General features: G+C 37.0%; 6 protein-coding genes, 1 long non-coding RNA gene and 1 pseudogene across 8 annotated transcripts; 2 read left to right on the plus strand and 6 right to left on the minus strand.

Moving 5' to 3' along the window:
• Window positions 1-16: 16 nt before the first annotated feature.
• LOC111215762 lies at window positions 17-1286 on the minus strand. Its single transcript, XR_002664635.2, has 2 exons — window positions 821-1286; window positions 17-745 (listed from the first exon to the last, which is right to left on the minus strand). It is a non-coding gene; the product is annotated as an uncharacterized LOC111215762 (long non-coding RNA).
• Window positions 1287-2005: 719 nt separating this feature from the next.
• Window positions 2006-4350, minus strand: LOC106345568 (transmembrane emp24 domain-containing protein p24delta6). The gene is made up of 4 exons (XM_013784749.3): window positions 3294-4350; window positions 2602-2826; window positions 2450-2526; window positions 2006-2260 (listed from the first exon to the last, which is right to left on the minus strand). The coding sequence occupies exons 1-4, from the start codon at window positions 3501-3503 to the stop codon at window positions 2116-2118; spliced, it is 657 nt and encodes a 218-aa protein (XP_013640203.1). The 5' UTR covers window positions 3504-4350; the 3' UTR covers window positions 2006-2115.
• Window positions 4351-6184: 1834 nt separating this feature from the next.
• Window positions 6185-8359, plus strand: BNAA05G28140D (cAMP-regulated phosphoprotein 21). Of its 2 annotated transcripts, none has more exons than XM_048779981.1 (4): window positions 6185-6615; window positions 7069-7735; window positions 7838-8077; window positions 8156-8359. In XM_048779981.1, the coding sequence occupies exons 1-4, from the start codon at window positions 6516-6518 to the stop codon at window positions 8178-8180; spliced, it is 1032 nt and encodes a 343-aa protein (XP_048635938.1). In that variant the 5' UTR covers window positions 6185-6515; the 3' UTR covers window positions 8181-8359. The 2 variants fall into 2 exon arrangements, with proteins under 2 accessions (XP_048635938.1, XP_048635939.1); XM_048779982.1 differs by having other exon boundaries at window positions 6267-6615; window positions 7069-7711.
• A 1356-nt stretch (window positions 8360-9715) lies between these two features.
• LOC106452624 (transcription factor MYBC1) lies at window positions 9716-11017 on the minus strand. Its single transcript, XM_013894783.3, has one exon. The coding sequence runs from the start codon at window positions 10783-10785 to the stop codon at window positions 9925-9927; it is 861 nt and encodes a 286-aa protein (XP_013750237.2). The 5' UTR covers window positions 10786-11017; the 3' UTR covers window positions 9716-9924.
• Window positions 11018-14149: 3132 nt separating this feature from the next.
• On the minus strand, window positions 14150-16938 carry LOC125608703 (putative FBD-associated F-box protein At1g05080). The gene is made up of 3 exons (XM_048779158.1): window positions 15317-16938; window positions 14904-15050; window positions 14150-14821 (listed from the first exon to the last, which is right to left on the minus strand). The coding sequence occupies exons 1-3, from the start codon at window positions 16250-16252 to the stop codon at window positions 14537-14539; spliced, it is 1368 nt and encodes a 455-aa protein (XP_048635115.1). The 5' UTR covers window positions 16253-16938; the 3' UTR covers window positions 14150-14536.
• A 2229-nt stretch (window positions 16939-19167) lies between these two features.
• Window positions 19168-22112, minus strand: LOC106454245 (putative FBD-associated F-box protein At1g05080). The gene is made up of 2 exons (XM_048779983.1): window positions 19908-22112; window positions 19168-19663 (listed from the first exon to the last, which is right to left on the minus strand). The coding sequence occupies exons 1-2, from the start codon at window positions 20745-20747 to the stop codon at window positions 19433-19435; spliced, it is 1071 nt and encodes a 356-aa protein (XP_048635940.1). The 5' UTR covers window positions 20748-22112; the 3' UTR covers window positions 19168-19432.
• A 159-nt stretch (window positions 22113-22271) lies between these two features.
• Window positions 22272-23219, minus strand: LOC106454242 (annotated as a pseudogene).
• Window positions 23220-23668: 449 nt separating this feature from the next.
• On the plus strand, window positions 23669-25548 carry LOC125609086 (SUN domain-containing protein 2-like). The gene is made up of 2 exons (XM_048779984.1): window positions 23669-24853; window positions 25071-25548. Exons 1-2 carry the CDS (start codon window positions 23792-23794, stop codon window positions 25356-25358), a joined length of 1350 nt encoding a protein of 449 aa, XP_048635941.1. The 5' UTR covers window positions 23669-23791; the 3' UTR covers window positions 25359-25548.
• The last annotated feature ends 181 nt before the right edge of the window (window positions 25549-25729 follow it).

A 25729-nucleotide genomic window follows, 5' to 3' on the forward strand; every position in this document is an offset into this window, starting at 1 on the left:
GTTTTTCTTCCCGGTATCAGTGAAAACTAATTTTCACTCTGTTTTCATGACTCAATACAATTATTACAATCTTGTTGAGTTTTTCTAAAAAAAGAAGTAGTAATTTACTATTACTAGTGTGACCGTACAAACGGCAAGCCACATATGTTTCAATAACGTATGCTTCTTTGTTTGTTAGCCATGCCGAATGTACGAGCTAATTTGAATTTACCAGCTATGTCATGAATTGTCCTACTCCTGCTGATAGAGGTCGTGCTTCATCAATAACGACATCAACATGTCTAGCCCATTGTATGAGAACCTCCTCTCCCTCGACTCAATACTCGAAATTAAGTGTATAAAAATGAATTCAGATGGAAACTAGAAACAGAACAGGAAGAGTTGTTATAGAATGTTGCTGCGGAAAAGCGTGCAGCCTTCTACTTGATAACCTTATTGAATATATGCTCTACCAGCTTCTTTGTATGTTATAACTTCTGAAATCGAAGGGTTGATGACTGTGAGCGAAACTGATGCAATATCCCATTGCTGGAGGGGAGTGCTCATTGGCCGGGACTTGCTAACACAACACACAGGCTGGGCAGTTGGACTAGCCTGTGTGCAAAGGTCAACTTACCCCCAACTGGAGTCTCAAAGAGCTGCTTAGCGCCTTGGCTATTATGGCAGATCTGGCTTGCTAGAAACAACACCATTTTCAACGACAAATGGCTTTCCCCTGAGGACATAGTTACCAAAGCTGTTTCAGCTACACGAGAATGGGAAGCCAGTCAGTTCAAGGAGCAGAAGAAACCACGGGTAACCTCAGCGACAGCGACCTTACCTGAACATTGTGTGATTGTACGATCAGACGCAGCATGGAGACAGGATTGTCTAACAGCTGGACTCGGCTGGACAATAACAGATGACGATCGAACTCGATCCTTCTCAACAGCAACACCTTTTGTCGTCTCCCCGTTGGATTGCGGAGGGACTCGCACTCCGTGAAGCAGTCTGGAGCTGTCAACGATTAGGATACGCAAACGTCTGCTGCGAGTCGGATTCAACGCAACTAATCCAGGCGGTGAACTCAGGATCAACAGCAACCGAAATCTACGGCATCACAGCCGACATCATTTCGCTTGCAGGCCTTTTCGAAACTATCTCTTTTCGCTGGATATCCAGAGTGAAAAATAGTGAAGCCTATGTTTTGGCAAAACAATGTCTTGCAGATGAGATTGCATTTAATTGTATCACCTAACTTTTCTGATGATTTTAATGAAAGTTCTTGTGTTTCAAAAAAAAAAAAAACTTCTGAAATCGAAATATTTGGATCTAAAGCCATATTCAGTCGCAGGCAGTGCCCAAACAAAGTAAAGCAAGGATTTTACTTGAGTGTTCTCTTAAAATTAAAGACCAAACCTTAAAGACACTGGTTTTACAACACAAGGCAAAACTTAAAAAGGTATAATAAAAACAAGTCACGTACGTCTACTTTGGGTTAGGATGAGTTAGCTACTTTAGGATCAGGTAACCACAAGATGGAAACCTGACCAGGGAAAAACTAAATTTCAGTGTTCACTAGCAAAAACTAAAGACAATGACAATCATAGCAGTAAGTAAACGAGCTTTATGTTATTGTTAATTTTACGTTATAACTAGCTTTTGACAATGAAGTCTTGAGAAACATGATTAACGCCAATCGGGATTGTTCTCGACCAGGATTGTGTTTCATTGTCGATGCCTTTAAACAATTTTTTTTTGGTAAACTCGATGCCTTTAAACATTTGTTACCAAAATCTTATTAAAGTCACTCCGAGTGCACCAGTCAAAGCTAAAAATCAAGATCTTTGACATCAATACTAACTACAACTCATAGAAGTCTACTTTTTGATAGACGAACTAGATTGACATATACATGTGACTATGATGTGCTATATGCTTTTTAAAAAATGTACGCATATATATATATACGATGAATGCTTCTTTGTATGAAGGTTCTGTGAGATGATAACAAATAATATCCTGATAAAAATTAAACATCTGTTTCATTATTGATTTGGTCTGGAGCCTGACTATAGAACCTCTAGAAAAGGCACAAGGTTACAAGATTTTTCAAAATAACATAGCACAACGAAGTTAGATAAGCTTCTTCTTGAGGAAGAAGCGTTTGAGATGCCAAACTTGAAAAAGTGAAACGATAAGGCAGAGCCCTAAAGAAATAAAGCTGAGCTGCGCAACCCTCTTGTTAGTCTTCTCGTTTACCTCCCTCATAGCTGATTCCCTGCACCATTTTTTCTTCTTTGTATTTAGTTAAAAGAGTTATATGTTCATCAAGATATGTATATTTAAAAAAAAAGATGTGTGTATATGTGTATATATATATATATATATAAACGATTCATAAAAAACGTGAGAGATGGACAGTTTTAGATGCAAACTAGATACAAATTGAGATGATAGTATAAATCACCTGAATTTTAGATAGAGAATGTTTGCCCTAATTTCAGTAATACGTTCAGAAGATTTTCGAAGCTCAAGTTCCACACCCTGCAAACAAATTATATTCAACCACATTTTTACCGAAACAGTAATGCATGAATTGAAAATTAATTAAGGACTTGCCTCGATCTTTTCTTTCTTAGCAACAGCATCCCAATCTTTGGTTTGGATACCCATCTTCCAGTCAATATTGACGATAGCAGTGCTATTGCTGGCTGTGTAATGTGTCTGATCGTGGTGTATCAAAAAACAAGCTAAGTATGTTCCGGACTCGCTCGTTGTAAACGCAAACTGACCGTGCGTCTCGTTTGTTTTCTTGTACAGTTCTTTCCCGTAAGCTGAATTTACCTGTAACCAAGGCACCACACACGCATGTATATATAACTGAGTCGTTACTATAGCTCTAAGTAAGCATGGACATTCGGCTATCCAATTGGTATTTCAGATTCTATATTTCAGTTTAGGAGACCATTCAAGTGATTTTACAAATCGGTTCAATTCGATTCAGATATTTAAACTTTGGGTTTAAGCCTCTAACAATCACTCAAAATTATAGATATCATTTCTAAACCAACGCCTTCAATATATAATTTCTAAATGTCACTAATAATCACGATATAATCCAAAAAACAATAAACAATCGTTTCCGGAATCAATTCAATATATAGATTAAGAAAAAAACCCTAAACCAATGTATCGCTGTCACATATAGCTAAGCATTACTTTTTTTTTTTTTTTAAGCATGGTTGTGATTTTACGAATTATTTGAAGCATGGTTGTGATTTGTGAATAATGATTGGTATAAATATACATACCCGGACATCAACTGTGGGACCAAGTCCGATGTTATTTTGATCGATGCAAAGGTAATCGACGACGACGACCACATTGGCATGGATCTCTTCGTAGACACATCTCTCGCCTGAACTTGGAACCGTTAACCATATCGCTTCCGCCGCCGGTAGAAGAGAGCCACCGCCTGCGAGGCAAATCAAACCAATGAATAGTAACGGTGAGATTGTCATTGTTCGAGAAAGAGAGGGAGAGAGGGAATAGATGTGTTTGAGGTTGTTTTAGTTATGAAGCAAAAGAGGGTTTTACGACAGTGGCGCGTGGGTTAAAGTTTTATGTTCCACATTGTACGTTGTAACTTGTAACCATTGGTAGATGTTTTCCTTGTATCCAATCCAAACAAGCCATGTAGGATGTAGTGAAAATTTTGTTCACGCGCAAGCCGGATATGGTGTTTCTACTTAAATGGAAACTTTGATTAATTTTGACCGGACAAAATCATCTCTATAAGGAAAGTAAAAAAATTCAACAAAGACATTGGAACAACATTTTCAATTCCATCATTTGTCTCTAAATTTTGAATTTCTTTCTCTTAAAATATGTCTTCAAAGAGGAAAGAAATATATACTCTAAAAATTTAGTTTCACAGAAAATAATAATATAACTCTACCATTGAACGTCTGTATATACAATTCTATAAATATCACATTTTCTTAATTCTGTGAAAGTATCACGCTGTGCATATTATTTGCCTAAATTGATCCAAGAAGAATTCTCATTGGTTCAGTTAATAGATACAAACTACTTACATGTAGTATGATTCTCACCACATATGTATCAGACGAGACAATGAAACAATCAATTGGTTTTATGGTGCATTTCTGCAGAAAAAAACATAGAACTAGAACCAGAAGCTTAATTAGTCTGGGCCATGCCATGCGTTTTAGACTACTAGGTGGTGGAGGGAAAAATGCCAATTTCTACCCCAACAATTTTAGTCGTGCCAAATACAACCCGAACAATTGATCAGTGTCAAATACGACCTCAACTCAATTATAATTCAAAAAACTACCCGAACTTCTTAAAACGTGCCTAAATCTACATTGATTCTAACAGAAGTTAGTCAACCGTTAACAAGATAAAACGACGTCGTTTTGATATACGAGGAAAAGTGCCAATTTCGACCCCAACACTCTCAGTTGTGCCAAATAGGACCCGAACAAATGGGCAGTGCCAAAACCGGCCTCAACTTAAGTATAATTTAAGAAAAACTACTTGAACTTTTCAAAACGTGCATAAATCTACATTGACTCTAACAGAAGTTATTCAACCGTTAATAAGATAAGAAGACGACGTTTATATATATATATATATATTTAAAAAAAAATATATGTTCATTCCGGAACTCAAACCGTGTTGTGATACCCTTTTAAATGGGCACACTAACAACTAGATAAAAATAACTTTTTAAAATACTATTACAAATTTGAAATTATATAAACTACTATTATTCTTCATCTTATCTAATTTAAAATTTTGGTGACAATTTTTTCTGATTTATATAAATACATTAACATGTTTTTCTTATTTATCATATCTTTAATAAAATTATATCGTACTAAAATATAAATAATAAAATATTTATTATTATACGATCTTAAATAAGCTTAAAACTTTGAATTTATTTATACAATTTTCTGATATAAATTATTTTTAATTTTTAAAATTAAGTGGAATTTTTTTTAGTTTTCAAAGTTAATATTGTATATTTTGATATATTGTTCAAAAATGTTAAGAGGCCTTTTACCTTTCTTTCACTAAGATATCTTGTACAAAATATTAGACAAATTAAACAATAACTAAAATATATAAAGTAATCACCAAAGTTTTAAATTGGATAAGATGAAGAAGAATAGTAGTTTATATAATGGAGAATTTCAATTTGTAATAATATTTCAAAAAATTATTTTAGTCTAGTTGTTAGTGTGCCCCTTTAAAAGGATATCTCAGTACGGATTTGAGTTCCGAAATGAACATATTTTTAAAAAAAATACATATATCAAAACGACGTCGTCTTATCTTGTTAAATGTTGATTAACTTCTGTTAGAGTCAATGTAGATTTAGACACGTTTTAAAAAAAATTGGGTAATTTTTCCTAAATTATAATTGAGTTGAGGTCGTTTTTGGCACTGACCATTTGTTCGGGTCCTATTTGGCACGATTGAGAGTGTTGGGGTCGAAATTGGCACTTTTCCTCGTATATCAAAACGACGTCGTTTTATCTTGTTAACGGTTGACTAACTTCTGTTAGAGTCAATGTAGATTTAGGCACGTTTTAAAAAATTCGGGTAGTTTTTTTGAATTATAGTTGAGTTGATATCGTATTTGGCACTGATCAATTGTTCGGGTCGTATTTGGCACGACTGAAATTGTTGGGGTCGAAATTAACAATTGATCAATTGTCGGGGTCGAAATTCGGGTGGTGGACTGTGAAACATTCAAAACTAAATGGTCTAATAGTTTGATCAAGATGACCAGGCCCGTCAGGGTGTGCAAGAAAGGCTTGGGCGATGGGTCCATTATCAATTTCCATAAATCAAATTATATAGAAGGGCCCAAATATAGGCCTGCCATAATTGACAACCACCTTGAGATTTGGTTTTTGGTATTTGGAAAGTTGGGAATGTAAAAAAAAAACTTACATCCGGTAATTACAAAGATTTGGAAATGTGAATGTCTCTTCTCTATTGATCGATGGCACTGAATATTTGTTTGACAAAGCTGTTCACAACGAGACTCACGATGAAGAATGCAAGTGTTACACCAACCCATCGTCTAGAAGAAGTATATTTTATGAATCCACCAAAAAAAAAACTTTACAAACCCCATTTCTCGAGAATGGTCATGTATTCAATTTCCCAAAAGTCCAACATTTTTAATCCACAAAAGAAAAACAGACCTATAAATAAATAAATAAAATATTGATAGGCAGCAGCAACTTTCTTTTTTATTCTCTCCCCACTTGATAGCGAGAGATAAAAAAAAAAGGTCGATAAGGTCTTTTCACATCTTCCTTCATCCTCATCGCCTCGCCCCTCTCTCTTCTTCGTCTCCGTCTCTCTCAGAATGCTCATCAGATATAATCTCCTTTTCGTTTCCTTGATGTGTTTTCTCTTCTAATCTCCGCCGAGAGAGAAATCAAAACAAACAAAAAAGCAGAGGATAGAGAAAGAGAAGCTAATCTATGGCCGCCGCCGCCGCCGCCGCCGCTATGACAGAGAAGGAAGCTATGGTGGATCCTTTTCTGGTCGAAGCTCTCCAGAATCCTCGTCATCGTCTCACCAGTTAGTCAATTTTTCTCCCAAACCCACGATTCGATTTCACTTTCTCTCCGATTGGTTGATCTGATTTTGTTAATTAGTTTTCTAGGGTTTGATTGAATTTGGGGGAATTATGATTTTCTCTAAAAATCGATCCTTTCTAGGTTAATTTAGTTCATGGTGATTAGGGTTTGATTGAATTTGGGGAATTTTGATTCATGGTGATTAGATCATTAGCTCTTTAGCTACAATCATAATCAATTAAAGCTCTAATTTTTATTACCTTTCGTTTGATTTGGTTTATCTCTAAGCTCAATTAACGTAACTATACAAGCACCTTGTTCCTCATACGTCAACGCTTTTTTTTTTCATTTCCAAAAATGTTTAGTTTCTGTATCTGGAAAGATTCTCTTTACATGTTGGTTGATGGGTTTTCAAAAAGTTTGCCTCTTTTGTTTATGTGTTTGTGCTTTGTAGTTTTGCGGATGGAGCTTGATATACAAAAGTTCTTTCAAAACCCTGAGCAGCTTCAGTTCGAGTTCTCTCCTTTCCCAACCTCTTACTTGCGTCTCGCTGCACATAGAGTCGCTCAGCACTATGGACTAGTGACCATGGCTTTGGACAATGGTGGTGGCGCAGTTGATGGATCAGACAACAGGATCCTTGTTACCAAAACAGCGGAGAGCAGGTTTCCTCACGTCTGCTTATCCGAAATCCCGGTTAAGCAACCCGAGAACGGTAGGCCCGAGGGTGGTTTCAAGATTGCGATCAAGGCGAGGCCCAAGAGAGGATCTGGCTCCGGAGGTAGCGGATCAGGAGTGCAGCAGAATCTTCAGAGAAGCGTTGAGGAGAGGAAAGAAGAGTATGATAAGGCCAGGGCTCGGATCTTTAACAGCCCTGGTAGTTCTGACTCTGAAGATTCTTCGTCGCTCCGAGCTCCTCCTCCTCCTCCTCCTGAAGTGAAAAACACAAGTGTTAACCGTAATGAGGCTGAGGTGGCGGTCAGTAATAATTCTCTTGATGCTGGTGGTTCTCGAGAATCTGGAAGGACTTCTGTAGCCATTATCAGAGATAGAGAGAAAGATCGATATGATCCGGATTATGACAGGAGCTATGACAGGTATGTCGTGGATCCCGCCTACAGGTACACTTTCTTTGATCTCTTATTAAACTTATGACACTCATTCAACAACACTATAAGCTCTTTCTGCGAAATGTAAAGGTCCTTTGTTCTTGTGTGTAATAGGTACGTTAGGGTTATGCCGTCTGGTCAAAGCTTTAATCCGATGCCAATGCACATTCCTTTTCACGATGGAGGTTTCCCGCAGATGCCAAGAGGTCATCAAGCTAATCTAAACTACGGTCATCCGTTTAATCCTGCCATGAGTCCCTTTATTAGTAACCCTGCTGCTTATACACCGTGGCCAAACTCACCAGCTATGAACTATGCGCATTCGTTGAACGGCCCAGACACGAATCTTTTCAGGTTGCCCAGACTAACTAAGCTATTGTTGTTTGATTTATCCCTCGTATCCGTTGCTTACTCGTCGTCTTTTTACTGCAGGCATCCATCTGCGAGCAATCCCTGACGACAAGTAGTGTTTTGAGTACTTCAATGTTTGTATTAAAAAAAATCTATAGATATTTAGCCTTTAGGAGCTCTCTGTTCTGTTCCAAACAATGGCTGCTTCTTTCTTATATTATAACAAGACATCTACCTTCTCTTTTTATCTATTTCTTGATATAAAATCATCGAACTTTGAATCAATCTTAGACGATTACTTAAACCAAATTTTGATGATGGCTGTTTCCTCATGTATTGAATCAAATTATTGGATTTTGGCTCTTTAACATTAGATTTTTTTTATGGTAAGATTCTTCTGAGTTTAATGTTCACATTTAGTTGTTTCTCTTTTGTTGAATATCACATGAGGTGGTAAACACTTGGAGGGTCCTTTTCTAACTTTGAAAAGACAAAAGACAAACCAATTTCCCGAAATTCCCAAACGAATAATCAGTCACTCGAGTTATCTTTTGACCAATGGTCTCAAATCACAAGATCCGATTTTAAATCATTATTTGATTTTAATTTAAGATTGGATTAGAGTTTTCACTTATTGATAAACGTAAACCAACAATTACATTTTTAAATTTATTATTCGATCAGACTTATAGGAAGAAATGTATCTCAATCAATCATGTATCTTTCTTTTTTTTTTTATCAACCCAAATACCCAATCATGAATCATGTATCTCTCCGGTGGAAAAATATATAATAATATTGCTTTATACTAATATTTTTGTTCTTTGGTTTGGTCCGTATATGAGCTTTTTTGTCAAAACTAATTTCAGAGAGAACTGGGACAGAACAAAACTGAAATACACACTCTTTATGTGAATAACCGTGAAAGATTTTTAATATTGACGATTAAGTACAACAAGTTTCTCTCTGAAGAAAAACAATTATTTATAAATGTTTTATTTACTATTTTAATAAGAAAAAAATGCAAAGGATGGGGCCTGACTTGGTGAGACAAGATCAGGACATGCCAGCTATGATCCCACCACCCTTGCTTTAAATCATTCCTCCTCCCAAAAAACTTTTATTTGGGTTTTGTCCCTTGAATGATTCCATAAACTTTATAATTGGTAGTAGTAGTTAGTAAATAAGTTGGGTATGATTAAGGAGGCAGTGAGAGAGCATCAGATACTCATTCTGCATCCCATTGTTTCTTTTGCTTACTGGTTGCTCCGTGTCATTTCTACATTGTACTTGCCTCCTCGAATCATTATTATTGGTCAGTTCTTCAGTGACACCTTTTTTTAACTAATATACATTGTGATTTAAATCACCAGATTCTTGATTTTGGCTATCTAAAACTTAAAGATGACGCAAAGTAAAAAAATAAGCTATGAACAGTTTTGGTTGCTGTAACGTACTTTTATGAGAACAAATCCAAATGAAACAAAAGGCAAGAAAATGGGAAGCAAAGAACATTGTGAAGTAAACTTTCTAATCAAAGATCGTTTTTTTTTTCCAACCTCGAGTGTGTCCGTACTAAATGTACAAGAACTTATCTCCACAATGATAACTACAAGCAGAACTGGAACACACGACGGATTGTAATTAACTATCAACTATCAATGTTAAACTGATAATCACTGCATAGAACTTGTCTCAATGTTTCTTGAAGACTGCAAGATACATTTTGAACATATATTAAATTTATTCAAACTGGATGGTCAGTGGTCACAGAAGTGAGCTTGTACTTGGTCTACATTGAACCAGTGTTTTAAGCAGAGTTTATTACCAAGATTATTCGATTCCAAATTTTAATCCTCTCGAGTTGGGAATAAAGTCAAGACCGTTCTTCCTCCAATAGCGTTTGCAGATTCCAAATCCTCAACGTAATTACTAACGGGACTATGCAACGTTGGTGTAGACATTCTCTGCTGCGTTTGCGTTTGCGTTTGCGTTTGCCTCGCCAAGAACGACGCATCGAACTTCCCATTCGCCGTCGGCGTTCCGAAATGCCCCGCCGCGATTTGACTACGGTGGTGGAACTGAGGCGGTTGCAGATGAGAATTAGCGGCTGCGGCTGCAACCATTTGCTGCTGCTGCTGAAGCGTCGCGATTGGGACAAAAGACGGCATGAAATGGTCGGAGCGGTTCGGGTGAAGGAAATGAGCCGGCACGGGAGAGCTCGCGAAGAGCCGATCCGTCGCCGGATCCGATCCGCCTCCGCCGCCGGAAGACAGCCCTCCTCCCTGCATCCTCTTGAGGTAAAGCCTATACTTCTGCAGATGGCTGGCGACGTTCTCTCTCGTCAGCCCGTCGACGCTCATGAGCTGCATGATCGTCTTCGGAACAGCGTTCTTGATCCCGAGATGCGCCACCGCGTCGACGAAGCGTTTGTGCAGCTGGGGGGTCCACACGAGGCGAGGCCTCTTCAGGGTCCGCGCCGGCTCGTCTCCGGCGGTGCCGAGATCTGATGAATCCGCCGCGAATTCCGCGGAGGAGTTGGCTTGGGGGGTGGATGGGTGGTGGTGGTGAGGTTGTTGACCGGGGCTGCGGATGTCGAAGGCGAGAGCGAGATCGGGAGAGATGAGGGATTGAGACAAGGGGATGAGCTCGTCTGGAGAAGGGAGGTCTTGTTCCCATCTTGAGAACCAGTCGGAATCGTCTTCTCTCATTTTATCTATCTATCTGATGATGATGATGATTGAGAAGGGAGATGGAGAGGAGTTCGAGGTGGATCTCTCAACTTTCTTTCTTTCTTTGTTTTAGCTTTTCATATGATGAGAGAAGTACTTACCAAATCTTACATTTAACTATACTGTTTGCCTTTTATTACATGTGTTCTGGACATTCAATGTTTCGACCGACGCTAGTTTTGGCGCGTGTTGCCCCCACCTTATAAACGATGATGATTATCTTGAATTTATGATAGTTTCGGATAATTGAATTCTTAGGCTGGGAATGGTAATTGCGGTTCGGGACAAACAGTTCAACTGCGGTACGGTTTTAACAGTTATGTAGAGATTTTTGTTACTGTTAACTACGGTACGGGGCGGGGCGGTTGTTAATATTCGAAGCCTTAAACTAAATTTAGAAAGTTTATGAATAAATTTAAATCTTTACTAATCCCTTTTTTTTTTGACAAACTAATCCTGTTTTTAATCATCAAAACTAGATTTTACATAATTAAATGAATTCTTACTGGAGGCTGCGATAAGTCCATGTTAGTTTGAACTTTGAAAATATAACATTACAGAATGTTTTAGCCATAGAAACGTTTTGATTTGTCTAAACGTAATTAATTATTGGTGATTAACTAAAGTAATGATATACTGTTAGCATGTCATTGTCAAATAAGTAATCATAATGTTTATTGAGAAATTCCAAGGATCCATTAAATTGCGTTCACTTGCAAGCGAAGAATAAAACATTCATTGATGTTAAATTAGTCAAAATCGGATATAATCAACATGTTACTAACTTTTTTTGTGCTTGTAGTAATTGGGACTATGATGGAATCCAACTCTTCCTAATGCGATCTCTCTCTCCCTCGTCGTCAAGCTTCAGAATAGTTAAGTTTCAAATTCAAAATCACATAAGGAGATTCCACGCTGAGTTTTCAGGTGGCAACATGGTGTATGTTTATAAAACTCATTCGTATACTCGCAAGTGGTGTCCAACAGTGGCGGAGCTAGAATAAAAATTTACCGGGGGCAAATAATAATTATAAATAAAATTATTATTAAATATTAATTATTTAATAAATTCATTTTGTCAACTATATAAATTCATTATAGAATATAGTTTATAAAACAATTTTTTTTTAAAAAAAGTATTGATTATAATTTAAAATGTCTTCCTTAAAATTTATGGTACTTCAAAATGATGAAAATAACAAAATCATAAAGAAATTTTTTTAAGAAGATTTTTCACTCATTAAATAAACAGATAATCACTAAAATAAAAATATTGTATTTTTATTGTCATTGAGTAATTTACTTATTAGATAAATATATATTAATTTTCTGTTCAGTAAAACTATCAAGCAAACTGTTCTTGAAGAAAGAAAATCATTTTCATTATATAAAAATGGAAATAATGGTTTAATGTTCAAATTAAATAAGGCAACATAATAATGTTAACAAAACAGAAATAATGGAAACTTTATATTAAACTTTGCGAGCTGATTTTGCTGGGAGGGGGGGGGGGGCAATAAATATTTTTCAACTGGGGCAATCAATTTTTTCCTAAGCATTTAAATGAAATTTTAAAATTTTATAGGGGGCAACTGCCCCCTACTTACCTAATGTAGCTCCGCCCCTGGTGTCCAAAGAAGATGCTCTTTCGCTGCTTGAGTTTAATTCTACATAAAAAAAACGACCCATTTTTTCTGCTTTAATAGACCCAACAAGGAAGCAAATGTTATTACTAAGTTGTTGCCTATCCAAGACTTGTGAATGTATCAAGATCCAACAAATGGATGCTGGCATGAGTGACATGACAATACGATGAATCAATAGAAGGAAACCACAATGAACCTGATTTTTTTTCAATTAAATCTCCATTGCATTTGTCTATCTTCTTCTCTTCCTCCATAGGCCTCTCGATCAAAGATCTCAAGATGAGAGACACAAGCACACCGGTACAGAACTCGGTTGGTTCCACAAAGGCGAATAGAGTAAGGGTATATACCTTGAGAAGCAACAATGAAAAACTTAACTATAAACAAGCACATTTGTACTTTGATCAGGCATATTAAGATGTTCTCCCACGAGCAAATCTTGAGGAGTTAGAGCAACATTATTGGGAGTCCATTAAGGAACCGAGGAAGAAAGAGAAAGAAAAAACCTTTAATTAAGGGTTGTCCCTTACTCTCTAATGACAGAAAAAAAAAAAAACAAAAACAAAACAGAACAAGAGACTCTCTCCCTCTCTCTCTCTTCATCCCACCATTAGACCCGTAAAACCATTTTGTGTTTCTTACAATATTGGGCTTTCGTTTTTAAACAACATTTCCTTTGTTATTGGGTCATCTATTTGTTGAGTGAAAATTAGGCTTTTCATAATTAGGTTTAGCCCATGTGTGTATTACTTAGTTGTGTCTCTATGGCGGCGAGTCCTCTTCAGATTCTTCTAGGGTTTCTAAATTTTACCCCTAGAAAAGCCGCCTATATACGTATACGTACACACACCCACGTCAAGACTCACTCATCTGCAGAGTTTCTTTCAAGGGCTTCTTCGTTGGCAGGAAAAATAACACGTCTTCTCGGTATTTCTTTGTCTATATTCTTGGAAGAAGCGATGAGGTCTCGTTGCACTTTCCCAAATGTAGACAAAGCAAAACCGTGATGACGTCAAAGGGGATCTTGTTGATGGTACGAACATGTGCTTATCGATTGATAAATCGTTTTTCTTATCAGTACTATTAAAAATTCGTTTTGATTTTTATTTTTTTATGAAATCGTTCATCTCTAATCTACTCTGGAAAAACCCAAAAAAATTGTGCTTGTTTTATTTGTTTGTTAGATCATGAATCTCCACAACTATCTCTAACCAAATTGACTCCAACATGGCGATCTCATCACAAAACTTAAACCAGGGTTGAAATATTAATTCTAAGATGGAGAAATACAAGTTACACCAGTTACTAACAACTTTGTCTTGTCTTATAAATTGTAGTTGATTTTGTTAGTTATCCCGTTGAATTGATCAAGTAATTTTAAAAATAAACTGGTTATTGGTGGTTGTTTTCTGAAAATGCTACACATAAGCAAAATAATTTTTGCGAACAAGAACCCGTTAACTTCAAAAAGGTTCAAATTGCCAAGAAAGGATAGCATTATCAATCATTCTTTGAGAAAATGCGTGAAGAAAACATTATTACAAATCACGAAACAGAACGTTAAAGAGGTAATCAACGAAGCTTCTTCATCTATTTCGTACCAACCGAGGTTGTGATGATATATCCGCAATCTAGTAGATGATAGCTAAAGAATGAGAAGTTGTTCCAAAAAAAAAAAGCTAAAGAATGAGTCTGCGGAGAGATGATGTGCCAGCACCAAAGATTAAAGTTCACGTGTCATTAGCATCATCACCTTTTGGTTGGAACTTTTTGATTAATCTTTGAAGAGAATCCACTTAGGTAAAGATGCATGCAAATAATTTCTTCTTGATCTCAAACAATATTTCTTACAACATTTGCTTGATAGGAGTCATCTAAACAATGGAAAATGGCACTAAAAGAACATTACAGAAATATATGAATCTAGCAATTTAGCATAAATTAAAGTCATTCAAATAAGTAAATTGTTCATACCAATAAAGGTGAAGCTAAGAACATTATTTGTTCTTCCAGGATTTATAGAATACAATCTAACAACAATAAAAGAAAAACATAACAAACTTAATAGATAGTTCATCCTTAATTCATATCAAGAAATCTAGTTGAGATGATGCCGAAGCCCTATACATAGATTTTAACAGCTCCATCATCTTCTCTTTCTCTTTTTCGTAGAGATTGTATCTGGGAGAAAATTCAGCCGTCTTTAAACGCTTTGAGTTTGCAAGGATGTACGCCACGAACGCTCTCTCTTGCCTTCTTCCTGCAAACTCTTTCCATACAAAGATCTCGAGATGGGACAACAAGCATACCGGTACAGAACTTGGTCTGTTCCAGGAAAGTGGGACACCATTAGAGCAAAGAGCCACATCCTGAAAAGCAACGAGGAGAAAGGTACTTACATAGTCTATCAAAACTGAATTTTGTTTGAGGGAGATGGAGGAAGTTACTCACATAGTTGATCTCAAGAACTTTTAGTATAGGAGAGTTATGAAGGAAAAGCAAAAGTGGTTCCAACGAACACATGAAGTCATCAAAGCAATAAAGATGCAGCGTAACCTTCATGAGCCGAGAGAACTTAATGGTGCTACAACATTCAACCTGCAGTTGAACCAAATGGAACACAAGATAAAATAAAACATAGCCATATAGTCGGCGTCCGCGTCACAATAGCCAACTTAACGTAGGGAGAAGCCGAATCAGTTCTAGACACAGCCCGATGAAACATTCCCACTGAACCGCAAATTTTAAAGATCTATTATAGTATTATACATAAGTCACGTACATGCTCTAAATATTACCAGTTTTTTTTATTGTTAATAAAATTAATCTCAAGAATAACGGAAAAAGGATATTCAAATGCTTACGTTTCTTAGACTCAAACGGAGAACCTTGACAGAGGAAAAAGATCTCAGAAACTTCTTGTCTTTCGGGTTTGGAACAAAGTGCAAAACATAAGCCCAGTCAAGGTGAGGCATATTCTGGATCGAGTCTAAGTCTCCATGCGGATCACTTAAATTAAGGCGTCGTAATCCAGGGGAGTCTAAAACCAAGGACCTAGAAGGAGCTCTTTTGTGTTGCGTGTATCTAAAGCTCTTTAGAGAAGAAACTTTCACAATGAACCTTGTCACATTGTCACTCAAGTTTCGGAACACTTCCAAATGTGTGAGGGCAGGGCAATTCGATAGAAGTCTGACATGAGACTTTTCATCTTTATACACCACACTGAGAAGAGCCAGCCTCTGAAGCGAAGGAAGGCAAGGTAGGGAAGGAACATCCACTACTAGAGTCCTACATGATAGAGTCAGTTTCACTAGCGTTTTTGAGGTGTAAACGTTCGATGCTAGCTGTAGGATCTTTGGTTGAGATGGTAAGATAAGAGCTAGCTCTCGAACTTTGTGGTCAACAGCGTATGAGACGCACTTTACTACATCTGCATCGTCGCAAAACTGACATTCAACTTGGATATTCAAGCTTTCTAGTACAGGTGCTTTGTGGAGTTGCAAAGACTTTTCGAGTAAGCGCCAAATGCTCTTTTCCCCTTCTTTCCATGTATCCTTATACTCGAGTTTAGGCACCATCGTCCAGACCAAACCCCATCGTTTGGACAAAATCATGGTGGTCACTACATCCTTTGTTGGGACTTGAGACAATATCTTCAGCAGCAAATCGTCATGCAACGCACTGATTTTGTCTTCACAGGACATTTTTTTTTTGTTTTCTCTGAGAACAAAGGGGATGAACTGCACGAAGAAGAAAACCCTAATCTTGATAAAGTAGAAGTTTATAAATATCTCATTCATATAGTATTTCTTAAAAGATTTATTTACGTTTTGCTTACTTCTATAAACTCGTCATTATCCAAAATAGAAATACATCTTTATCCACAAAAAAAGAGAAGAAAATAATTGGGATTATTCATTATCTCTTGATATATTTGTTGTTTACTGATCCATGAAAGAATCCACACATAGCAAAACATAGCTGATATAGAATAGAACCAGATAAAGAACAGTCAGGGCATCTCCATTCATGATCGATAAGAGAATCTCTTAAAATTAATGAAATATATACAAAATATGAAAAAAAAATGATGAGAAATGAGATCGGTCATTTTCTATAGACTCAAAAAATATTTGAAGGACTCATATGAAATTTGTCATCTTGTTACTAGTTTATTTTTTTCTTTATTAAAAATTTAATTGTAATATTACATTATATCAAAATTATATTATGATAAATTTTGGTTAGAGACTATATGAATGTTGATGCTCCTAGCTTTACTGTAAAAGGTTCAAACTAGAACAAATAACACTATCAATCACTCTTTTAAGTAAGTGCATGATTCCAAGTTATGACAAACAATGTTAAAACCAGAATCAACGAAGCTTCTGCATCTCTTTTCTAGCAACATGGATTTTTGATGATAAATCCACAGGGTATGCATGAATAATAGTTGAAGAAAGATAAGTCTTCATTTCAGAACCAAAGATTAATCTCCCTACACAACAAAAGCAAGGCTCATTTGTAAGGTAAAGAAGCAAAGAAATCATTTCGTCTTAATCTCAAAAGACTATGAACAAACATATGAAGCTAGTATTTAGCACTTTAGAGAACTAAAGCTATTCACATTTAAGTGTTCATACCAAAAGGTCCAGAGAAGAGGAATATATATAATTTCTTTAAGTTGTTGCCCTTAATGGGTTATCAGCTGAGATGATGCTGAAACTCTATACATAGATTTTATGTCCTCCAACTATCTTTTCTTTCTTCTCGAGATTGTAGTAACATATCGGAGAGATTCTCGCAGTCTTTAAAACACTTTGAGTTTGCCACACATTCTCTCTCTTGTCTTCTTCTTCCTCCAAAACTTTCCCACACAAAGATCTCAAGACGGGACAACAAGCATATCCTGGTACAGAACTTTGTTGGTTCCACGAAAGTGGGAGATCCTTGCAGCCAAGAGCCACATCCTGAAAACCACCAAGGAAGAATAGTAAACTAATTTTACTTTAAATGTTTGAGGGATAAGGGAGGAAGTTGTATATACATAGTCGATCCTAATAAATTTTAGCATAGGTGAGTTATGAAGGAAAAGCATAAGTGGTTCCAACGAACACTCTAAGTAATCATCTAAGCAACGAAGATGCAGCTGTAAACTTCATGAGCCGAGGGAAATTAGTGGCGCTAAAACATGGAACCTGCAGTTGAATGAAATATTAAGTGAACAACATAAGTATAAAACAGCAAAAAAGATAATCACAATAGGAAGAAGACGGATATTCAAAATGGTTACGTTGTCCAAACTCAAATGGAGAATCCTGACAGAAGAAAAAATCTCAGATACTTGTCGTCATTCAGGTGAGGAACAAATTGAGAAACATAAGCCATCTTAAGGTGAGGCATGTTCTGGAATGGATCAAATAAACTAAGGTGTCATAATCCAGGGGAGTCTGAAACCAATGACAACGTACCAATGTTAACTTTACTGTATGTAAAACTATTTAAAGAAGGAACTTTCACATGGGTCGATCTTGTTGATAGTACGAACATGTGCTTATCAACAATCAATTGACAAATCTTTTTTTTTCTTTTTCGTTTAGTACTATTAGTGCTAACTTTCAACTAGCTGAAATCGTTTTTGAGTTTTTTTTTTGTGGGAATCGTCAATCTCTAATCTACTCTGAAGAAAACCAAAAAACTTGTTCTTGTTTTATTTGTTTGGTAGACCAGGATCTAAATTAGACCAGGATATAATCAAGTACAACTACAACTATTTCTAACCATATTGACTGGAACATGACGATCTAATCATAGCCGTATGATCTGATCTCATCACACAACTTCAACCAGGATCTAAATATTAATTCTAAAGCGATGGATTTATACAAGTTAGACTAATTACTAACAACTTTGTCTCGTCTTATAAATTCTTGTAGATTTTCATTAGTTATCCGGTTAACTTAATCAAGTAATTTGAAAAACTAAACTGGTTCTTGGTGGATTTTTTTCACGCTCTTTACATGAAAACACCCTGAAAATACCACACATGAACAAACAACAAAGTTTACGACTAACAATATCCCTTAGTTTCATCTTAAAAAGGGTTCAAACCAAGAAAGAATAGCATTATCAATTATTCTTTGAGAAAATGCGTGAAGAAACATAGTTACAAATCACGAAACAGAATGTTAAAGGGGGTGATCAATGAAGCTTCTTCATCTAAGAAAGAGTCTGCAGACAGATGATGTGCCAGCACCAAGGATTATTGTCCGTACATAACAAAAGTAGGGATCATGTGTCATTAGCATTGTCACCTTTTGGTTGCAACTTTTTGATTAATCTCTGATAAGAATCCATATCAGGTAAAGATGCATACAAAACATTTCTTCTTAATCTCAAACAATATTTGCGTACAACATTTGCTTGGTAAGGGTCATATATATATACAATAGAAAAATGGCAAAAGACCAAGACAAATATATGAATCTATCAAATTTAGCATGAAGTCATGAACTATAAAATCATTCAAATAAGTAAACTGTTCATACCAAAAAAGGTCTCGTGAAAAACATTATTTGTTAAATGGTTGTTCTTGCATAATTTTTAGAATGCGATCTAAGAAAAAAAAATAACATAACGAACCTTGTCCCTCTTCTTCTTGATCGTTCATTCTTAATTTATATCCACATATCTTGTTTAGTACAGAGCAGAAGCTGAGATGATGCTGAAACCCTATACATTGATTTAAACTCCTCCATCTTCTTCTCTTTCTCTTTCTCCTTGAGATAGTAACTAGGAGACGTTCTCACCGTCTTTAAACACTTTGAATTTGCAAGGATGTATGCCACGAATTCTCTCTCTTGTCTTTTTCCTCCAAACTCGGTCCATACAAAGATCTCGAGATGGGACAACAAACATACCGGTACAGAACTTGGTTTGTTCCACGAAATTGGGAGATCCTGAAAGCGTATAGCCACAGCCTAGAAAGCAACAAGGAGAAAATTTAACTTACATAGTCGATCAAAATTGAAACTTGTTTGAGGGACATGTAGGAAGTTACTTACATAGTTGATCATAAGAACTTTTAGTACAGGAGAGTTATGAAGGAAAAGCAGAAGTGGTTCCAACGAACAGTCTAAGTCATCTAAGCAATGAAGATGCAACGTAAACTTCATGAGCTGAGGGAATTGAATGGCGCTACAACATGCAACCTGCAGTTGAACAAAATGAAACACAAGATAAAGTAAAACATAGCAAAGAGATCACATTAGAAGAAGTATGGTCGGTTCTTGGGCATAACCTAATGAAAATTCGCATTGAACTATAAATTTAAAAAAGCTATTAGTCTCATGTCTCCAAAATATCAATTTATTATTATTATTATTATTATTAAAATTAACCTAAAATGTTTATAACCTTCTTAGAAGAACTGAAGAAGGATTTTCGAATGCTTACCTCCGTTAAAGTCAACCAGAGAATCCTGACAGAGGAAAAAGATCTCAGAAACTTGTTGTCATTCGGGTAAGGAAGAAAGTGACAAACAGTAGCCCATTCAAGGTGAGGCATATTCTGGATCGAGTCTAAGTCTCCATACGGATCACCTAAAGTAAGGAGTCGTAATCCAGGGGAGTCTAAAACGAAGGACCTAGCAGCTCTTTCGTCAATTTGCATGTATGTAAAACTCTTTAAAGAAGGAACTTTCACAATGAACCTTGTCACATTGTCACTCTTGTTTCGCTGCACTTCCAAATGTCTGAGTGCAGGGCAATTTGATAGAAGCCTAACATGAGAGTTTTGATCTTTATACACAACATTGAGAAGGACCAGCGTCAGAAGCGAAGGAAGGCAAGGTAGGGAAGGAACATCCACTACGAGAGTCCTACATGATAGAGTCAGTTTCACTAGCGTTTTTGAGGTGTAAACGTTCGATGGTAGCTGTAGGATCTTTGGTTGAGATGGTAAGATAAGAGCTAGCTCTCGAACTTTGTGGTCAACAGCGTATGAGACGCACTTTCCTACATCTGTATCGTCGCAAAACTGACGTTCAACTTGGATATGCAAGCTTTCTAGTACAGTTGCTTTGTGGAGTTGCAAAGACTTGTCAAGCAAGTACCAAACGCTCTTATCCCCTTCTTTCCTTGTATCCTTATACTCGAGTTTAGGCACCATCGTCCAGACCAAACTCCATCGTTTGGACAAAACCATGGTGGTCACTACATCTTTTGTTGGGATTTCAGACAATATCTTCAGCAGCAAATCGTCATGCAACGCACTGATCCTGTCTTCACAGGACATTTTTTTTTGTTTTCTTGAGAAGGAAGGATGAACTGCACGAAGAAGAAAACCCTAATCTTGATAAAGTAGAAGTTTATAAAAATTTCATTCATATAATAATATTTCTTATAAGATTTAGATTTACTTACGTTTTGCTTACTTCTATACACTCGTCATTATCCAAAATAGAAATACATCTTTATCCACAAAAAGAGGAGAAAATAATTAGGATTATTCATTATCTCTTGATATATTTGTTGTTTACTGATCCATGAAAGAATCCACACATAGCAAAACATAGTTGATATAGAATAGAACCAGATAAAGAACAGTCAGGGCATATCCATTCATAATCGATAAATTAATGAAATACATACAAAACATGAAAAAATGATGAGAAATGAGATAGGTCATTTTCTATAAAAAAAAAATTCTCGAAGGACTCATATGAAATTTGTCATCTTGTTATTAGTTTTTTTTTCTTTATTTAACATTTAATTGTAATATTACATTATATCAAAATTATATTATGATAGACTTTGGTTAGAGACTATATGAATGTTGATGCTCCTTTTACTGTAAAAGGTTCAAACTAGAACAAATAACACTATCAATCACTCTTTTGAGTAAGTGCATGATTCCAAGTTATGACAAACAATGTTAAAGCTTCTCCATCTGTTTTGGTTGTTCAAAAAAAAAAAAAAAAACTTCTCCATCTGTTTTCTAGCAACCGATTTTTTTGATGATAAATCCACCAGTTTTTCTTTGAGAAATAAATCCGCAATTTGGAATATGATAGTTGAAGAAAGACACAACAAGAGCAAGGATCATGTGTAAGGTAAAGAAGCAAACAAATAATTTCTTCTTAGTCTCAAGCAATATCTGTTTACAACATTTGCTTGCTAATAGTCACATATATAAAATGAAAATATGGCAAAAGACCATGAACAAAACATATGAAGCTAGGTAGTTTAGCACTTTAGAGAACTAAAGTTAATTATTCACATAACCAGAGTGTTCATACCAAAAGGTCCAGATAAGAAGAAAACAGTTATTTCTTTAAGTTGTTGCCCTTCCAAGATCTGTAGTATCTAATCCACGAAATGGAGTTTCAGCTGAGATGATGCTGAAACCCTATACATAGTCCTCCACCATCTTTTCTCTCTCCTCGAGATTATAGTAACATATCGGAGAGATACTTGCTGTCTTTAAACACTTTGAGTTTGCAAGGATGTACGCCACAAAATCTCTCTCATGTCTTCTTCCTCCAAAATCTCCCCACACAAAGATCTCGAGATGGGACAACCAGCATCCCGGTACAGAACTTTGTTGGTTACACAAAAATGGGAGATTTTTAAAGGGTTTACCCACATCCTGGAAGGCAACGAGGACGAATCAAAAAACTAATTTTTACTTTAAAAATGTTCGAGGGACAAGGAGTAAGTTACTAACAGAGGTGATCGTAAGCTCTTTTAGTATAGGAGAGTTATGAAGGAAAAGCATAAGTAGTTCCAACGAACACTTTGAGGAATTTGAGCCAAATGTATTCAGCTCAAAATTAATGAGCCGAGGGAAATTACAACATGCAACCGCAGTTGAATGAGATTGAATGACATAAGTATAACACATCAAAGAGATCGTCACATATAGGAAGAAGAAGAACGATATTTAAAATGGTTACGTCGCCCAAACTCAAATGGAGAATCCTCGAGGAAAAAGATCTCAGAATCTTGTCATTAGGGTAATGAACATAAGCCATCTCAAGGTGAGGCATGTTCTGGATAGACCCATGGTCTCTAAATGGATCAGATAAATTAAGGTGTCGTAATCCAGGGGAGTCCAAAACCAATGACGACGTACCAGAGTCTCTAATGTTAATTAGTTTAGAAGGAACTTTAACAATGAACCTTGTCACATTGTCACCCATGTCTCGGAACACTTCCAAACAACTGAGCCCAGGGCAATTCGCTAGAAGCCTAACATGAGAATTTTCATCTTTATACACGACATCTAGAAGGACGACCAGCGTCTGAAGGAAGGGAGGCAAGGTAGGGAAGGAACATCCAAGAGGAATCTGTTGCCTGCTAGACTCAATTTCACTAACGTTTTGGAGGTGTAAACGTTCCTTGGTAGATATAGGATCTGTGTTCGATATAATGGTAAACAAAGAGCCAGCTCTCGAACGGAGTGGTCAAGAGCGTATGAGACGCAGTTTCTCAAAATTGCATCGTTGGGATGATAATCAACTTGGATAGGCAAGCTTTCTAGTACATGAGCTTTGTGGAGTTGCAAAGACTTTTCAATTAACCACCAAACTCTGCTATTCCCTTCTTTCCTTGTACTCTTGTACTCAAGTTTATGCACCTTCGTCCAGACAAAACGCCATCGTTTGGACAAAACCATGGTGGTCACTACATCTTTTGTCGGGATTTCAGACAATATCTTCAACAGCAAATCGTCATGCAACTCACTGTTCCTATCTTCACAGGACATTTTTTTTTCTCGTTTTCTCGAGAAGGAAGGGGATAAACTGCACCAAGAAGAAAGCCCTAATATCGATAAAACAGTAATTTAGATTTTTTTTTTTTTTTTTTTTTTTGACGTCACAGTAATTTAGATATAAAAAAAAAATAGAAATCATTTGTATAGTACTCCATCCATTTCAATATAGATGATGTTTTAGAAAAAAAAATTTTATTTCAATTTATATGAAATTTTGAGATTTTGAAGTTTTAAGGTTAACTTTAATTTTATTGGAAACTGTTTAATCAATTAGATTTTACAGTTTTTTTTTATAATTGGTTAAATGATTTAAAAAATATATCATTTAGGCATAGAAGGAGAAGACCGAAGCTTACACGTGGGCTGGGCCAATATGTTTCCTTTATTGGGCTTTATTTAAAGCCCACTGAACCCGAGCTTTCTTAATTTCGTTAGCATCAACGAGATTTGCAGAGACTCACTCCTCGCTCTTCTTCCATTTCAAATCTCATAACTCTCTCTCTGTTCAAAATTAGGGTTTAATTCCAATCAGATTGCGAATTCAGTAGTCAATCCTCCTGATCATGTCGGCATCAACGGTGTCTATCACCGCTAACCCGACGGCGGCGATTAGACGGACGCCGGTTATCTCCGCCGACAAGAAATCCGCCCTCGATTTCCCGCCGAGCGAATCTCATGCCAATACGAACCAGGATCCGATTCGCGGCGAGGCCGCCGCTGATAGATCCAACAGTTACGACGCTGGTCCGGTGATAAGAAAGTCGGGATCCTCCACCGCGGCGGGGACCAAATCGACCACCGCGCAGCGACGTACGCGGAAGGTGCAGGGGACTAAGAACGAGAAAACGCCGTGGACGAGAGTGGTTAGAGTCTTCGCGAAGCAGCTTGGTGCTCTTCTGTTACTCGCTGGGTTGATTCAATTGGTGAGGAAAGTGGTTATAAAGGAGACGACTTTATCTTCTCACTCGAGTTTCCCGATCGAGACGGAGATGGGTTTGTCGGAATTGGAGAGCAGGATTGCGGCGGTGGATGGTTTGGTTAAGACCACGACGAAGATGATGCAGGTGCAAGTGGAGTTTCTTGATAAGAAGATGGGAGGGGAAACGAGAGCACTAAGGGAGACGATGGAGTCAACGTCTTCCGCGTTGGAGGATGAGCTGAAGAAGGTGGGTTCTAAGGTAGAGAGGCTACAGGCTTCTGTAGAGGAAGTCAATTCTAAACCTTTGGTGTCTAGAGAGGAGTTAGAGAGGGTTTACGAGGAGTTGAAGAAGAGTAAGGTCGATGAATCTTCTTTTAGCGAGGTTAGCATTGATGAGTTGAGGGCTTATGCGCGTGAGATAGTGGAGAAAGAGATTGGGAAGCATGCTGCGGATGGGCTTGGACGAGTTGACTATGCGTTAGCGTCTGGTGGGGCTTTTGTGATGGATCATTCGGATCCGTTTCTTGTGGGGAATTGGTTTGGGACAAGCAGGCGGCGGGTTCATAGCAAAGCGGTTAAGATGTTGACGCCGAGTTTCGGGGAGCCTGGGCAGTGTTTTCCTTTGAAAGGAAGTGATGGCTTTGTTCAAGTCAGGCTAAGAGCACCGATAGTTCCAGAGGCTGTTACTTTGGAACATGTCTCTAAGGTAATACTAACATCTATTGCCATACTTTCACCTAAGATCAGTTTACATATGTTAGTTTGATTCCTTATAAAGGATACTGTTGACGATGTGTTATAGAATAGAGGGCAGGAACTAGTTTTGAAACTTTCATTTTTGTAGCTCGAGTTTCAGTTTAGGACACTAGCTGTGAGAATAGGCGTTGACGGGATCTAATTTACTTAACCATGAAATGGAACAGGCTGTGGCGTATGATAGAACGAGCGCTCCAAAGGATTGCCGTGTATCAGGATGGCTAGAAGACAAAGATATGGAGAGCGAGACAAGGCTCCTTCTAAGAGAGTTCACTTACGACTTGGACAAGTCCAACGCACAGACATTCGACATTGCGGAGTCTGCTCACTCGGGACTCGTCAACACTGTGAGGCTAGACTTCACATCAAACCATGGAAGCGATTCACACACTTGCATCTACCGGTTCAGGGTTCATGGCCGTGAACTAGACTCAGTCTCTGCTGTTCATGCTTGATCTGTAGCTCCACGTTGAACTCCTCTTTGTAACATTCCCTCGTAGATATCTCTCTCTTTTGTTTTACTTTTGTGGAATAGGAAACGCATCGATTTTATTTTAAATCTTGTTTTAGTTCGGTTTATTCATAACATGATTGTATTAACAAAAAATTCCACTCACGATTAGGCCTGGGACTTAATATTTGTTATAGGATCGCTCTGAAAAATAGATATCCAGAGGATTCGGATCCGGGATAGTGATTTTACGAATTTTGATAGTGAAATTTTAAGTGTCTGCAATAGTAGAGGTAAAAACAAAATCTAGCGAGATCAAAATGATATTAATATAAAATTATTAGAAGATTTACAACAATTGAGTAGGTCAAACTA

This window comes from Brassica napus, chromosome A5 (genome assembly GCF_020379485.1).
Source record: "Brassica napus cultivar Da-Ae chromosome A5, Da-Ae, whole genome shotgun sequence".
Taxonomy (NCBI): Eukaryota; Viridiplantae; Streptophyta; class Magnoliopsida; order Brassicales; family Brassicaceae; genus Brassica; species Brassica napus.